Raw genomic sequence first — 14,968 nt, 5'->3', positions numbered from 1 at the left:
CCATGACATGCTTGGTCATCTGCAATCAATACTCACTGTTTGTGCTTCCGATGCGAGTAATGCATGAAAACATAGATGTGCTTAGGGTTATTTTTTTTTATGTAGCATTAAAAGCTGCTGCATTTTCTATTTTAAGACGTAAGGTATTGCATGGTCTGCATTGATTTCCCTCCCTAAAGTCCACACTTTTGTTTGTAAGGGTATGGTTCGTAGATGCGGTTAAGGTTTGCCTATGAGTCTCTCTGTACATTACCCATGCCTGGACCTATAGCTATATATATATATTGCACCTACGCATAGATCTGCAGCTATCTACATTGCCCTGATCTATAGCCCTACATATATAAAATACACATTGCACCCATGCAGAGACGTATAGCTGCACGCACTGCACTCCTGCATAGATCTACAGCTGTACATACATTGTACTCTCGTGCACAGATCTATATCTCTGTAAGTACACTGCAGCCGTGCAGAGATCTACAGCTCTATACGTTGCACCCCATGCACAGATCTGTAGATGCAGCCTCTGATGGTCAAGAACGTCTAGCTCTGTCTTGCTCCCTGGAAATGTACTGCTTTGACGCGCGTTGTCACTTTCCCGGGTGTCACATTTGCCTGGATGTTTGGGGAGTGGGGGAAGTTTGGATTGCAAGTTCAGTCAGTGTTTTGCACAAAGTTGCTCGAGCCCTTGGGGCAGCAAAGTTGCCTCTGTGTTATTTTTTAACATTATTATTGCAAATGCCTTTCCCCTCTACATACTCCCTCCCTCTCCATTGCATTGCCCTGGATCTCTGGAGTTGAAGCTTGTGTGCTGACGCCCAGCCCTAGACTTGCCCTCCATTCCGGACGGTCTCTTCCTTTCACAGCTGCTGCTCCAGCTCCTGCTGCTCCAGCTACACTTAACTGCTCAGGACTTCGGGCAACTTTTCTTCCCAGCCTCCTCTCCCTCCCTCTATACCTCCTCAGGCAAAGGATTGCGCTTTTGCTGCTTCAGATCCGGTGCTGGCATTTTTCATATTTATTTTCGCTATTAAAAGGCATGAAGCTGAACTGAGATGTGATTTTTGTTCTCTCCAAAGCTTCCCCTCCCCTCCATATAGCTCTGTAATCCTGTCTGGGATTTAGATGCCTTCTAGTCTGACTATTATTCATAAGGATGATAGTTTCTATTTAGTTCCAATTAAGTACCTTCTTCCGTCCCTTTTAATCCAGGTTATTGCAGACATTAAATTGTACACCTTCAATTAGCAGGAGATAATCGTTTGAACTGGAAATACTTTGTGGCAGACTCACACCAGAGATTATTTCCTCCTATATGAGAGCATTATTCCTATTATTTTATGTTTATATATATATAGAGAGAGAGAGGGAGTCATTGCTGGAGAATGAGTGACTCTAATCATAGGAATGGATAGCTCTTAGAAGTAGCCTGAATAGCTTTAAAAGTTTTATTTTTTCCTTCCATAAATCAATGAATTTGTGGTTATAGTATCCAAAGTGACTATAGGTTGGAACTTTACCATGGTAGTAATCTTGCAGTTGATTATAGGCAGAAGGTAGATATGGTGAATGGGCTTGTGAGCTTCCTTGAAATGCGGGGGTGGGGGTGGTGTTTCAAACTCTGTACCTTTCTGGTCAAATTTATGCCAGTTTATTAATGCAACTGGAAATACCTACTGTCTGTTGTTTCACGTTCTGGATGATTGGTGATAACATAACTTTCATAGAAGAAGCTATATACTATTATCCTTTCAAACTGCACACATGTATTCCTGTTTTAGTAGGCCCAGTGGGACATTAAGAAGAAGACTTAAGACAAATTTGGGATATTTTAAAATGCTGAATATTGTATCATTCTGTTCCAGAATTCTTGCATTCTTGTTGCACATTGGAAAAGTAGTTTAGGGATTCAAAAGCCCTCTTTTAAAACTCCACATTGAGAACGGAACAGTTATGTGGTTCTATCATTTTACGTAGAAAACATACACGAAATCATTAATAAGGGCGTAAGTAGTTTTATATATTTAATGTCAGAATTAACATAGGCCTTTTATTTAGACAAGTTTTGAAATAAATGCTTTTTAAAGTTTTGGTGAAACATTAGAGTTTTAGAGGTGAAAACATTAGAAAGTGGATTTAAAAAAAAATGGTCATAAAGCACATTAGTCCAAGAAACGCAACTGAAATGACATGACTATGTACCTGACATAGAGATTTGAATCATCTATAAGGAAAATATACACAGCATTTGTTTCACTTCCCCGCTGCATATCCAGAAAATATTTTGGGCACACATGCACCTCTCTTTATAGATTTATGGCCAAACATTTCTAGGGACATGGGTTTTAGAGATTTTACCCTTGCTATATCTGACTTATTTTCAAACACATCCACGTAAATATATTGTGGAAAACAATTACTCTAAAGCATTACGTTATTTTTTTAACTCTGATCTGGATTTTAAGGCATTTTTTCAATAGATTTTACAGGTTTTTTTAAGAGTATGTGAGAATTTTTATATACATATAGTTCTAAGGCCCAGCTTTTAGATGCAGAATGTGCTTTGAAGCACTATATTGACAAACTGTGAGAAAGTTTTATGATAAAGCTTACTGTTTATCACTGTCTTTTAAAAAAATGTATTAAACACATTAGTGGAATCTTTAATTGTTAAAGGAGATAACAGTGCCTTTAAACTAAACTTTGAAATATTTTTTAACTTGACCTGAGAAAAGGCAAAAATAATCTTATTTTCTTTAAATTTTTATATTTTGCCGTGATCATGTGATCCGACCTGCACATGTATGAATACTTGCTCTTGCATTGCTACATTTCAGAAAGTTGTTTGGTATTATAACATTGAAACAAATAACTTTGTTATGTAGAATAAAAGATCAAATTTGGTTGGATTAGTAGTGGATTCCTTTATCCCTGTTCATATTTTGCTAATACCATGTCACTGAGATTTAGGTAGATTGATTTTACAGGGCAATATGTTTATGAAGACAGTTCGAAATACTGGATGAGTTAGTCTGTCAGTCTTCTGTTCTTGAATTAACCTTTTAGTTTAGTACCTCATTTTGAAAAATCACATTAGACTGTTTATGTGATTATGTTATGTGTATATATATGTGGTGTAGCATGTAGCAGTTTAATACACACTAATTACTGCTTAAAATTATATCCTGGTCTTTAGGCCACATAATGGTTCTGAGCTTTTTTAAAGTCATCCCTGTCCTGTTCCTTTCTCCCCGCCCCCCTTTCAGGTTCTCTGTAGCTCATCTTTAAGACAGATTAAAGGAACTGTATTTTAGATAGTATCCAGCCTAGGTCCAAAAAAGTCATGAGCATATGGGATCAGTCAATAAAAAGTACTGTTGAAAGCAGAAAGTTAAATATTTCTGGATAAACCAAGATGTATTTAGAATTTGTTAATGCTTAAAACAATCCTCCATTTCAATGTAGGTCTTTTCAGCGAATTGTGTGTATACCTTAGCAGATAAACTTTGACTTTGCAGAAGGCCTTTTCGCACTATCGGCTCTTCTAAAAGGAGGAGCGGGGGAGAACATTTAAAGATCAGAAGTGTGTTTTTATTATTTTTAATAGCTTCTGGTGAACTGCAGCTTTTACCGTTTTTTCTTCTAAAGCTATTTTTCATTTGTGAAAGTGCAGCTACACGTGTTATGTTTGCTGCCTTCTCTTACTTTTTGAATCTACTGACCGAAAGCTAGCAGCAATTTTTTTTTTTGTACTTTATTGAAATTTGAAACCAGGATCTTCTCCAACGGGAGGGAGAGGGGAAGTGTCACTCACCAAAGTTATTGTATTTTTACATATGATGTTTTAGTAATCATTCATATTTGTAATGACTCCTGCACTGTCGTGCTGCATTGAATATCTCTCTTTCATTTTCTGTAGTTTCTAACAATCTCCATTTTTTTCTGATATAAATGATCTAATGTTGTGTATCGATTTTAATATTTACATTTTAGGAACCACAGAGAATACATGCAATTAAGCCATTTAGAAAGCTAACACAAGGTCTTGAATTGTAATAGGATTTTGCTAATAGAATGTTCCTATCACTGATTTCTCGGTTTTGCCTATATTTGTTTGAGCAGCAAAGCCTATTTAAAAAACAAAAAAAGCCATTGGGGCTGTAGAATAGGTATATTTTAACAATGTTATTTTTAAGGTTATGAAATGATTTTGATATGTGACATACTCTACATGTGAATATAAAAGAAGAAATTCAGTTAAACGGAAAAAAAAACAACAACCCTGTTACCTTGCAAGAATGGACATAAATTAGAGTTTAACATGGTGTAGGAAGCTTTGTGCAGTTTCATGGTGGGTTTTTTTTTTTTTTTTGCCCCGCAGGGCCCAATCCTGCAAATGGGAGTAACTTCATTCATGGGAACTGTCCTATCGACCTCATGAGTGAAATTAGTCCCTTGCATACTCGTTTGCAGAACTGGGTCCTTAAAGTGTACATGCTTTTCTATAGATAGTGTAACATTCTGTAACAGTATTACGTAGAGAAACATAACAAGCAGAATATAATGAATTATAACATGTTTTGATCTCCCTGTCTGATTTATGTAGTACTTTTTAGGTATATTTATTTATTTAAAAAGTTGAATATATGGATCTTTCTTGCCACATATTTATTCAGGTTCAGGAAACTTTTTAATACTGATTATTTCTGTTTCAAGTAAGATGAGTGAACTTAAAATATTATTACTGAAGGCAAGTGATGTTTTCAGGTGGAGAAAAGTATTATAAATGTGGTAAATTCTTTTAAAATATATTAACAAAAATAAAACAAAATGTATTAACAAAAATAAATCATTGTTTGAGTTTGGATCACTGTGGCAATGCTAAGATTTTGTACCTTAATATTTACATAGAAGCTTCCCTCTCTTTTTTTTTTTTTAAATAGAAGGCCGTCAGAACTTGTCTTGTATCCATGGCATAATATCACATTTATTATTTTTGGTAGGCTACATATAAACCAAACAGTTTTTTTAAATTATAAGGGTAGAGTTTAAGTTTTTAATACTGTTTACTGTTAGGCATGCTGGAGAAATTTGCAAACTGGTTACATTATTTACTGTTTCTAGTGGTACAGTAGACAGAGATTAGAAGCACCTTGTATTGTATTATAAAATCACTTATACTGAAATTTTATTACACTGCAGATTGCCATTTCCAAATATGTCTTAGGGAAAGTTTTGCTGTATTTCAGACTTCCCCATACAAACATTGATTGGCATCCAAATGTTTAGAATTTGCCAAATTGGCGGGCATATGCTGGCTACACCACAAGCAGTGGGGTCAGGGAGAGAGCAAAGTAAGATATGCATTCTTTGAAAATGGATTAAGGTCACTACACTCGTGTATTTTTAAACTTTTATTTTATTTTATTTTATTTTTTAATGATTTTAAATTTTAGGACTGAGTCTAATAGTTACAGAATCTTCCTCACACTTATGTGTATTTTAGTTGTTCTCTACCCTCTGTGATAGTGGTGTCATATTATTTAGGCTGATATAATATTGAGAAAGGGTTTATATATAGATATGTATATCTGTAGATATAGTATGTTTGTGACTGTGTATATAGACACTCCCCGACTTACGTAAGCGTTCTGTTGCGGAATGCCTTGTGTAACTCATATTTTGCGTAAGTCGGAAATGTATTCCTGACCATTATGCAAAAAAAAAACCCCAAACCCTCCTATTTATAGCTTTTGGAACTTTTTCCGTAAGTGCGGATTTGCGTAACCCAGGGGGCGTCTGTATACATCTATTCCATATATGTGATAATATGTGCGTGAGATTACAAAGGTGCTTGTGTTTTCTGCACTGCATAGTATATACACATTGTCAAGCGGATAGTAATTTCTCGTGTTAAAATAGTATTTTAAGGAGATGTTTTGAACTTTGTGACTGATTTGTTTGTGTTTTCATGACATCAGTATAATTCTTTATCATTTTTCCAGGATGAATTTCATCCATTCATTGAAGCACTTCTGCCTCACGTCCGAGCATTTGCATACACGTGGTTCAACCTGCAAGCCCGAAAACGAAAATACTTCAAAAAACATGAAAAACGTATGTCAAAAGAGGAAGAGAGAGCAGTGAAGGACGAATTGCTGAGCGAAAAACCTGAGGTCAAACAAAAATGGGCATCCAGACTTCTGGCAAAGCTACGGAAAGATATCAGGCCTGAGTACCGAGAGGATTTTGTTCTCACAGTCACAGGAAAAAAGCCTCCATGTTGTGTTCTTTCCAATCCAGACCAGAAGGGCAAGATGAGAAGAATTGACTGCCTACGCCAGGCAGATAAGGTCTGGAGGTTGGACCTTGTTATGGTGATTTTATTTAAAGGTATTCCGCTCGAAAGTACTGATGGCGAACGCCTTGTAAAGTCCCCACAGTGCTCTAACCCAGGGCTGTGCGTACAGCCACATCATATAGGAGTTTCTGTTAAGGAACTCGATTTATATTTGGCATACTTTGTGCACGCAGCAGGTAAGTGCATTTATGCAAAGTTGTCCAACTTTCTGTATATCTACAGTCCTCTGCTGTACCATTTGAGTTGAGTGTTATGACCAGTCAGAGACCGTATGAGTCAGTGTTTGAACTTGGGAGAATATGTGCCATGTAAATGTGGTTGGCAGCATGGTTTTAACGCCAGTTCCAGGCCTGACAAGTAAGAGAATCTACACCAATATACTCTGGTTGCGAATGGACAGGTGTTCTCACACTTTCTGTTGCCTTTAAGAAGTAATAGTGTCAAGATATGTTGGTTTTCCAATACTAACAGCAATCAAATCTTTGGCACATCTAAACTGCTTTCAGAAGTGGCCGACGTTAATATTAGCACAGGAAATGTTAAAGGCTGTCTTTTAGAACTATGTAGAGGCCTGTTTAAAATGGACCTTATTTTAATATTGGTAAAAGAAAGAAGGTAGCTGAACCTTTTTTTAAACTGGCTTTGTATGTGTGTTGTGTCGTGTAAAGAATAAATTCAGGGAAATAGAAGTGTCAAAAGCCCAATGGTGGTAAGGCCCAATGCAAGACCCCTGAGTGCCTTCAGCTCGTATTGACGTGGGTGATAGTTGAAGGTGCTGAGCACCTTGCAGGATTGGTCCCAGAGAGAAAAGCAAAGAAATCATACAAATATGTAAATATAATAGTGCAGTGTGAATTGTGGCTAAAATAAAGGCCTTTGGTATCAAATGGGGAAAGTAAGGTCAGTGTTAAAAATGTAACTAGCACACAATAAATGAATTCACTTAGAATCTGACTGATACTAAGAACTGATGGCTTGTTTGACAATATTGCATTCAGGAGAGCGGAAATGTTTTTACACGTCATGAAATTCGCAATCTTGTCTGTGACTCCAATGCAAACCATACCCTGCCTGTGAATATTAGTATATTCAGAGGCTACCTAATAGGTCAGCTGGGTAAATAACATGCAGTAGCATTTCTTTTCAATCATTTTGTTTCTGAAAAAGTTGCAGTGTATGAAATGTTAGGCCCAAGTTTTTGGAGCTTGTTGACTTTTCATATATACGTACTAGTTTTGCTGGATTTCATTCACAGTTGTAATTTAAGCCGGGAGTTGAAAATGGGGAGAAACAAAGAGACGTCAGTGGACTCTTATCAATAGAAACTTAATAAATATATAATAATAACAATAATAATAATATAAATCTTGCTAAAAGAAGAGAATACATCTATTATCTAGCATTCGTTTGGGGTGATACATAAAGTGCAGACTATCCAAAAGTTGCCTGCAATAAATCAATATTCGTTGCAATACATAGTATCACTTCAGTAACTTTATTGATATAAAAACAACAAGGAGTTTGGTGGCACCTTAAAGACTAACAGATATACAAAGGAACCTTTGGCTAGCATTGTGATATTTTACATAGTTAAGCTGTGAAACTTTGTAATTAGATGTGATTTGATCAATCACACTTCACATTGCTGGGGAAGAAAATGTAGGCAAATATTACAGGAAGAGCGATTGATTTACTACATGGTATGGTGAAATGGGAATGACCAATTCATGTAGACTTACATTTAGCACTAGTGTTGTTTAAGTTAGTGTTATGTTTCATGAATTAAATTCAGGCTTCTGAAAAGGACTGTGAATTGTCAGCAGAAACCAGTGACCTCCTACCTTAAAAACGTAAATACACATTATCGTTTTTGTCCATCATTCTGTATATGTCTAGGTAAAATATGGTTGAGAGACAGAGAGAGACAAGCAGCTAAACTAAGTACATATGTAATATAAGGAGGCCTAAAGTGATATTTTTTTCTGTTATGGCAGTCACACATTAGATATTTAAAGAGTCTAATAATATTTTGATTAGCAGCATACCATCTTATCAATATGACAGTGGTAACAAACAGACCGCAGTTGCACTTACTGTTCTTTGGACTAAACCTTTGCCACAGGAACTTAAACATTAAACTTAATCTTTATTTACATTTATAGCCTCTTTTAAACTGTAAACCTCTCACTCTAACTATACAATTTAATATTTTACCTGTTGCTTACTGATTGTATATATTGCATTACACTGTTAATGCAGTAGTTTGTGCTAGGATGTTAGCAAATCTAATCATAAAGTGGGACAAAATGGTTGTAAAATGATATTTAGGAAGCATGCAGTGTAGTATTTGCCTTAAAAAGACGTAATGAAAGCAACATGGATAAGGCTACCTTTTGGTTTTTTTGTTTTCCTCTGATGCATCCCAGAATTCTTTGTTACACCTGAACACTGGCCAAGTCAACGGCGATTGGTTCTCACAGAACCGCAGTAATGGCAGCTAATGCTGTGTGCGCAACGGGAAAATGACAAAAGAAAATAGTAAGCATCCTTTGTCTCAGAATATTTCAGACTTGATTTCAGAGATTTACAGACCTGTTATTTATGCCGAGGAAGTTGCCAACACAAATATTAGGTAGGTTGGTCAACTTACATATAGCTGATTTGACAGGCATCTGCTATAGTGCAGAAGATTTGTAAACACTAAACAATGTTTTTACCTCCTTAAAAGTTTTGAGAAGTTGCCAGTATTGGCAGGAGGCACAGACTTTGAAACGTGCTTTAAGATACGTGCCAAAACCATTGTGGCCTTTTCACCCATAGTGCTTGCTTCTTTTTAATATTTATTTGTTTATTTATTTAATAAATTAATTCTGTTCCACTATGCCTTGTTCTAGAAGATTTCAACAGTGAGATGTTCCTTTCCATCTAAACCTGTACAATAATTATTGCTTTGAGTCCAGGCTTTCTCTTTAGTTGGACACTGTCATCTATAAGAGAATACATGTGCCCAGATTTAAATAATGCTTCAGACAAAGCAGATTCAGCTACAGAAATGAATTATTCTCTTTTAAGAACTACTATATAAAGAACAAGAAAACTCAAGTATGTGAATACACAAGCTGCATGCCATTTTTGTAAGAAAATAAGGAATGTCAGTGTTTTCTGAATTAGGTGACCAAAAATGTATTGAACTATAGAGCATCAGCTCCAATTTGCAGTTTGTAACCTGTTTAAGAAAAATATTCTCATACCCTTAACTTGGGTTGGCTTTTTAATTTTTCATTTATTCTGCACATGTATCAAATGACAACTTGGAAACCACTGTGGCAAACCGTTTTCTTTGTGGGAGTGTAACAGTAAAGCTAATTTATGACCAGTTCTTTACCAGATGATCTGTATCAGAGTCTACAATAAACCAGGCACGTGGCAAGGTCACAATTTAAGTTGTTAAGGTCATAACCTTAGCCACCAGGCATTTGACTTTTTAGATAAAGTTAACCTTTGTTCATTAGTAAGCACTCAACCAAGAACTTTCTTGATTTTTTACTGCTTCAGAGTTACTTCTGCTAATGTGATCAGATTGTAGAAAAGATTCGCAGCTGAAGTAGTTAAATTTTCTGAGAGGTCATTTTTTTTACAGACTTCTTGAGTGGACAAAGCTAGGTTGTAATCTATAGGCCACAAAGTGATAACAACACAATACTTGATTTTTTGACAGACATTATCCACTTTAGGCAAGCATTAAAGCTAGCTAGAAATTTGCCACTCAGAATCTTTTAATCTTTAAGACGGACATTTAAAAATGCTTAATTTTAATAAATCTGGGATTTTTTAATTTAAATAAAGCCATTTTTCTAATTTTAATAATAGTAAAAAATGAAGCCAAGGTGGAAACAAGACGTCTAATGTATTTGTGTAACTGTGAAAGTTTACTTCTCATTGAAATACCTTCTGTGGATAATTTACTATGTACAATAATACTATGTACACATGACTTTAAACTTAAAGATACATTTTATGTTGTAATTGGTGGCATTTTAATATTTATGCTTAGGCTATAATAAAGGAGTATCAATTGAAATAATGCACATACAGGAAACATACTTGCATATATTCAGAATATCAGTGTAAGTATCTTTTAGTTCCAAGTCAGAAAGGTACATAACACTTTGCACCATCATCTTTTAGTACAATTGTTACTGATTGTTACTGCATCAATCCTGTTAATAGCTTCAGTTGTTCAGTATGTATCTGTAATGTGAAAGGTGTTCTAACAGTACTGTACATCATAAAAAGAGCTGTTGCAGCGTCCTGAACCCCTGATATGTGCTCTGCAAAAGTCTAGTGTTTTATTGTGTAAAGTTTTACCGATTACCACATTACATACACCATATTGTTACCTTAACTTTGTTGTAGTGAAAGCTCATTTTTAATTACTTAGGTTACTTTCTTGGTTTTCTCTGAGACAGCATTTATTATTTAATTTAAATCAAAAGACAGAGTCCACTGTTAGTTTTTGATGCATTTTGTTTTTATTTTGGCTATGTTATTGCCATTCCATCATACAGATAGCCACGATATGCAGATTGGCCAGATGGTCGTGTTAACAGATTGAGAACCCGCTTCCCACTGCTAAAGAGCAGGTGTAAGATCAGTAGGGTTTTTTTTCCTCCCAAGATTCATCCCAAATGCTCATTAGAATAGTGTTTAATGATTTAAAAAAAAGGCCACATTTCAAAATATCATCATATCTGTCATTAAGTAAATGTGTAATGCTCTCTGCAATTTATATGTATATCTGGAGATATTTTAACCATATCCTCACTATGAGACTGTTGGAAATTGATTTCTAATTCATGACTGTTGAAGTCCAGCGTATGTCAAAAGCAATCTTAAACGTTTCACACGTGAGGTTGGATGTTAATGACACACATGCATTACTTCATTACTGGTCTGCGTTGTGCAGATCCAAAGGAACCTGGTTACGTCAATATTCAGAAAATCTCTTAACGTCTCAATATTTATATGTTTGTTTTTCATGGGTCTTCTTGCCATAGAGAAACATTTCTGGGTTAAAAGTAATATGAGATGTAGTGCTCTCAGCATATTTCCACCATCAAAGAAGATCAGATCTTGTATTATTTCAAGCCCATAAAAGGCTCCCATTAAGAAAAGAAGCCTGCAGAAAACATAAGTACTCACAACTGGATTTGGAATACAAAGACTAAAATCTCTGGACATCCATCATTTCTTTCACACACACACACACACACACACAGAGTCTAGGGCGTAGACATATATCTTTGCCCATCAACAAATTCTCTTTTGGAAAGTGGAATAATCAGTCTCTGCTCTTTACAGGAGCAAACAGTAGTTGACAGAAGCAGGATTTAGGGTGGGACAACTGCTTTCACCCTGCAGTTGTAACTGAGATGGTAAGTGGCTGTGTTCATTCTAACCCTAGCTATAGCGAAACTTGTGACTGTTTGCTATATCACGAACCATTGGCAGTTCACTCATATGGTTTAGCTTTCTACTTTCACCAACAACAACCAAACAAACAGTGGCTAAATATGCTTTTAATGTAGCTAGAATATTTTCCAGGTGATTTTTGAAGTCAGTAACGTAATAATATTACTTACATGTGTTATTCTACAAGCAGAAGTGATCTGGAGTGAGACAGTAGATAGTGTGGGTGAAAAATTAGGAGAAGTCTTTGAATGGAGGTCAGTGCATTTATAACTGAGGTTTGTGTGTTGGTAAGAAAGTTACCCAATGCTGCTGGCTGGGTTTTGACTTGTCTACAGTTACTGCATTTTTATATTTCCCTTCTTTTCCACCCAATGATGAATAGCATTAATTTAAATCTATTTAAGGCGAGTGTGGGAGAAACCACAATCTTTGTTGTGGTCACTGCTGTACACAGCAGGGCTGAATGTTTCATTTGGTTGAGGCCTCAAAGCAGATTCTAAAGGACCCAAAACACCATGTCAGCCTTTCAAGGCCTGCAGAGAAGCAGTGGAAATTCTGATTCTTCACAAATGCCGATATTTATTATTATGACTATTTTTTTTTTTAATTTCAATGTAAAGGAGAGGACGCCTGTCCATGGCTCTGTGCGTTCAAACAATTATTGAAAAGAACATTCCTTTCAAGAATAACCACCCAGCACTCTACTGAAACCACACACAACCAAATTAAATTAACATAACCAGCTAGTAATTCAAAGCAGCAAAATAAACCCAACTCCATCAACTCCCTCACCCTCAATCCTCCCCAGAGCTCTAGCAAAGAGATGTTCTTCACAGCACGTCCTAAGTATCAACAGTTTGGGGCTGTTTAGAGCTGGGTAGGTGGGAATAAATTCCAGACCAAAGTATCCGTTCTGGAGAACTCCCTGCTGGCGGGTTCTGTATCAAGAGGGTTCCAGCTCACGTAGCTTCGCCAACCACAGCTGTGGCTATAGCACCCAGTCTGGATTATTTAAAATTAATTGGAGGATTATAATTACAGATTAAATATGCAAATTGAAAATTCGGGGCTGCTTGTTTAATCATTGCCATAGCAGTCACCATGGTTGACTCTGTGATTTATCACAGAGAGAGCTTGAAGCAGATGGAGTTCTTTGTGAAATAAACGAGAGAGTTTTAATCCCAGGTAGATACAAAGATACTCTTTGATTCATTTAATTTGTTTGATTATCAGTTAATTATTTGTATTATGGTAGCACCCTGAATCCATGATCAGTTCCAGAGCACTGTTGTCTTAGGCACTGTGCAAACATAGAGGTAGATGAGGTTCCTGCCCGCAAAAGTTTACAATCTGAAGCTTTGGTTGGCTTGATCCAGATTCTCCAGATAAATTTTCCAAATGTTCAAACCTGAGGGGCTGAAGGTTAAGTGCACAAATTCATACTGAGGACACCTAATTAAATGACTTGATTTTCAAAAGTGCTGAGCACCTGCAGCGGCCATTGATTTCAGTGGGAGTTTTGCCCAAGTAAGTTAATTCTGATTGGTTCTGCCAGGAGTCGGAGAGTTTTCTGACCAGCTCTAGTGTTTACTATATTATTCTATTCAGTGGATCATATTCTCCCATCACTAGCAAGAGTGCAAAGGAGTCTCCACTGGTGTAAATAAAAATAATGTATTTCTATGCTTTGGGCAGTATTTAATAACTGTAACTTTGTTGACGTAAGTCAACGAATTTGGCTATTTGAGCTCAATTCTGTATGTAGATGCATTCACGTAACTCATTGAGAGTAATGCATATATCTCTAATGGCAGGATTTAGCTATTTTACAGCAAATTACATTTCTTTGGGTCAAATTTATAGCTATCCTCCATAAAATATATATGTGCATCCATTTTGTGTTTATTAAACCCATAAGTGCATGTGCAAAATGGAGAATGGTGCCGTGTAAACTGCTTTGAGCTGTGTTTTGTGTGTATAAACTTGGGTTTTGCCTGTGCAAATGGGCTGCTCCTTCATATTTGGCCCTTTGAGCCCTATATTTAGAAACCTTTTTGAATCCGTAAAATTTGAGGAAAAAAATGATTGTGATCCTTTACTAAAAATGGATGCTGTCAAGTGCCATCATATGCCTCCAGTCGAAGCCCTAGTAAAGCCTTGTAAAGGCTTGTGGCTGCAACTTTATTGAAATGTTAATTAAACCTGCCAGGTAAATATCTAAACTCATTTGGGCCATTGTGACAACCAAACCATTGGGACTCAGTACAGAACTATATCAGGCGCCACTCATAGTTCTAGACTCATGAAAAGAACCAGCCACACCATACTTGTATTTCAATGTGAGGCTTGTCCCCATACTGTTGTTGTCTATGAGCTCCTTTGGGGCCAAGAAACATGTTACACATCACCCGGGATCTTGTAATTGCAACAGTTTATCCTATAACCGTTAGTGTTGAGTGTTGCAAAATCTCTCCTGATGTGGACTGCTGAGGGCACTGCCTAACCAGACCTTGGGGATGAAGTTTGGCTCTGATCATATACCAGAAAAGAGGGAAGGGAAGAATCCCATGGAAAGGTGAAAACCCTGATTTGGGTCAATTTACCAAAGAGGGAAAATTCCTTCCTCATCCCATACGTGGGAGACAGTAAAATCTGGTGCAATTCTAAGGAGAGCTAAAATAAAACAGAGGCAAATGCACATCCAACCATGGCAATAAGCTGCAACTGATTCATGCATTGGGAGGGTGAAGGGAAAAAATTCCCCCTCTGAAGAGACTGGAGCATGCTTTCCAGTTTTTAAATAACCTTCACCCCTATATCCATCTCATTCTGGTTGACCAATCAGGTGCCATGGCAGGTTTTAAAATGGCCAGTTGGGCACTGCCTTGGGCTCAGGGAAAGTGCTCTTTCTTCATAAAGCCTTTATATGGTAGTGGTACGAGCTGAGTAAAATTGAGATCAGGCTAGATTTAATTCTGAGCTATTCTGAAATTTTCATGGCTTTAGTGAAAAATGTCTGTCACTCAAAACCTAGATTTGAATTTAGTTCTTCACACTCCGAGACTGAAAAGCTCCACACAACTGTGTGATTTTGGAGTGGAAAGCAATTAGCATATTTGGTCAGGATGATAT

At 36.6% G+C, this 14,968-nt stretch overlaps 1 protein-coding gene across 4 annotated transcripts in view; it reads left to right on the top strand.

The window, feature by feature from the left end:
* NFIA (nuclear factor I A) overlaps positions 1-14,968 on the top strand; it is a 311,476-nt gene that overhangs the window by 5,677 nt on the left and 290,831 nt on the right. For all 4 annotated transcript variants that reach the window (XM_054036629.1, XM_054036631.1, XM_054036630.1 and 1 more), the window contains exon 2: positions 6,009-6,540. In XM_054036629.1, coding sequence (XP_053892604.1) covers positions 6,009-6,540 — 532 coding nt within the window. The remainder of the gene's footprint in view (positions 1-6,008; positions 6,541-14,968) is intronic.

This window comes from Malaclemys terrapin, chromosome 8 (genome assembly GCF_027887155.1).
Source record: "Malaclemys terrapin pileata isolate rMalTer1 chromosome 8, rMalTer1.hap1, whole genome shotgun sequence".
NCBI classification, from domain to species: Eukaryota; Metazoa; Chordata; order Testudines; family Emydidae; genus Malaclemys; species Malaclemys terrapin.
Note: the sequence above shows the minus strand (reverse complement) of the source record. Positions and strands in the feature narration are given on the sequence as shown.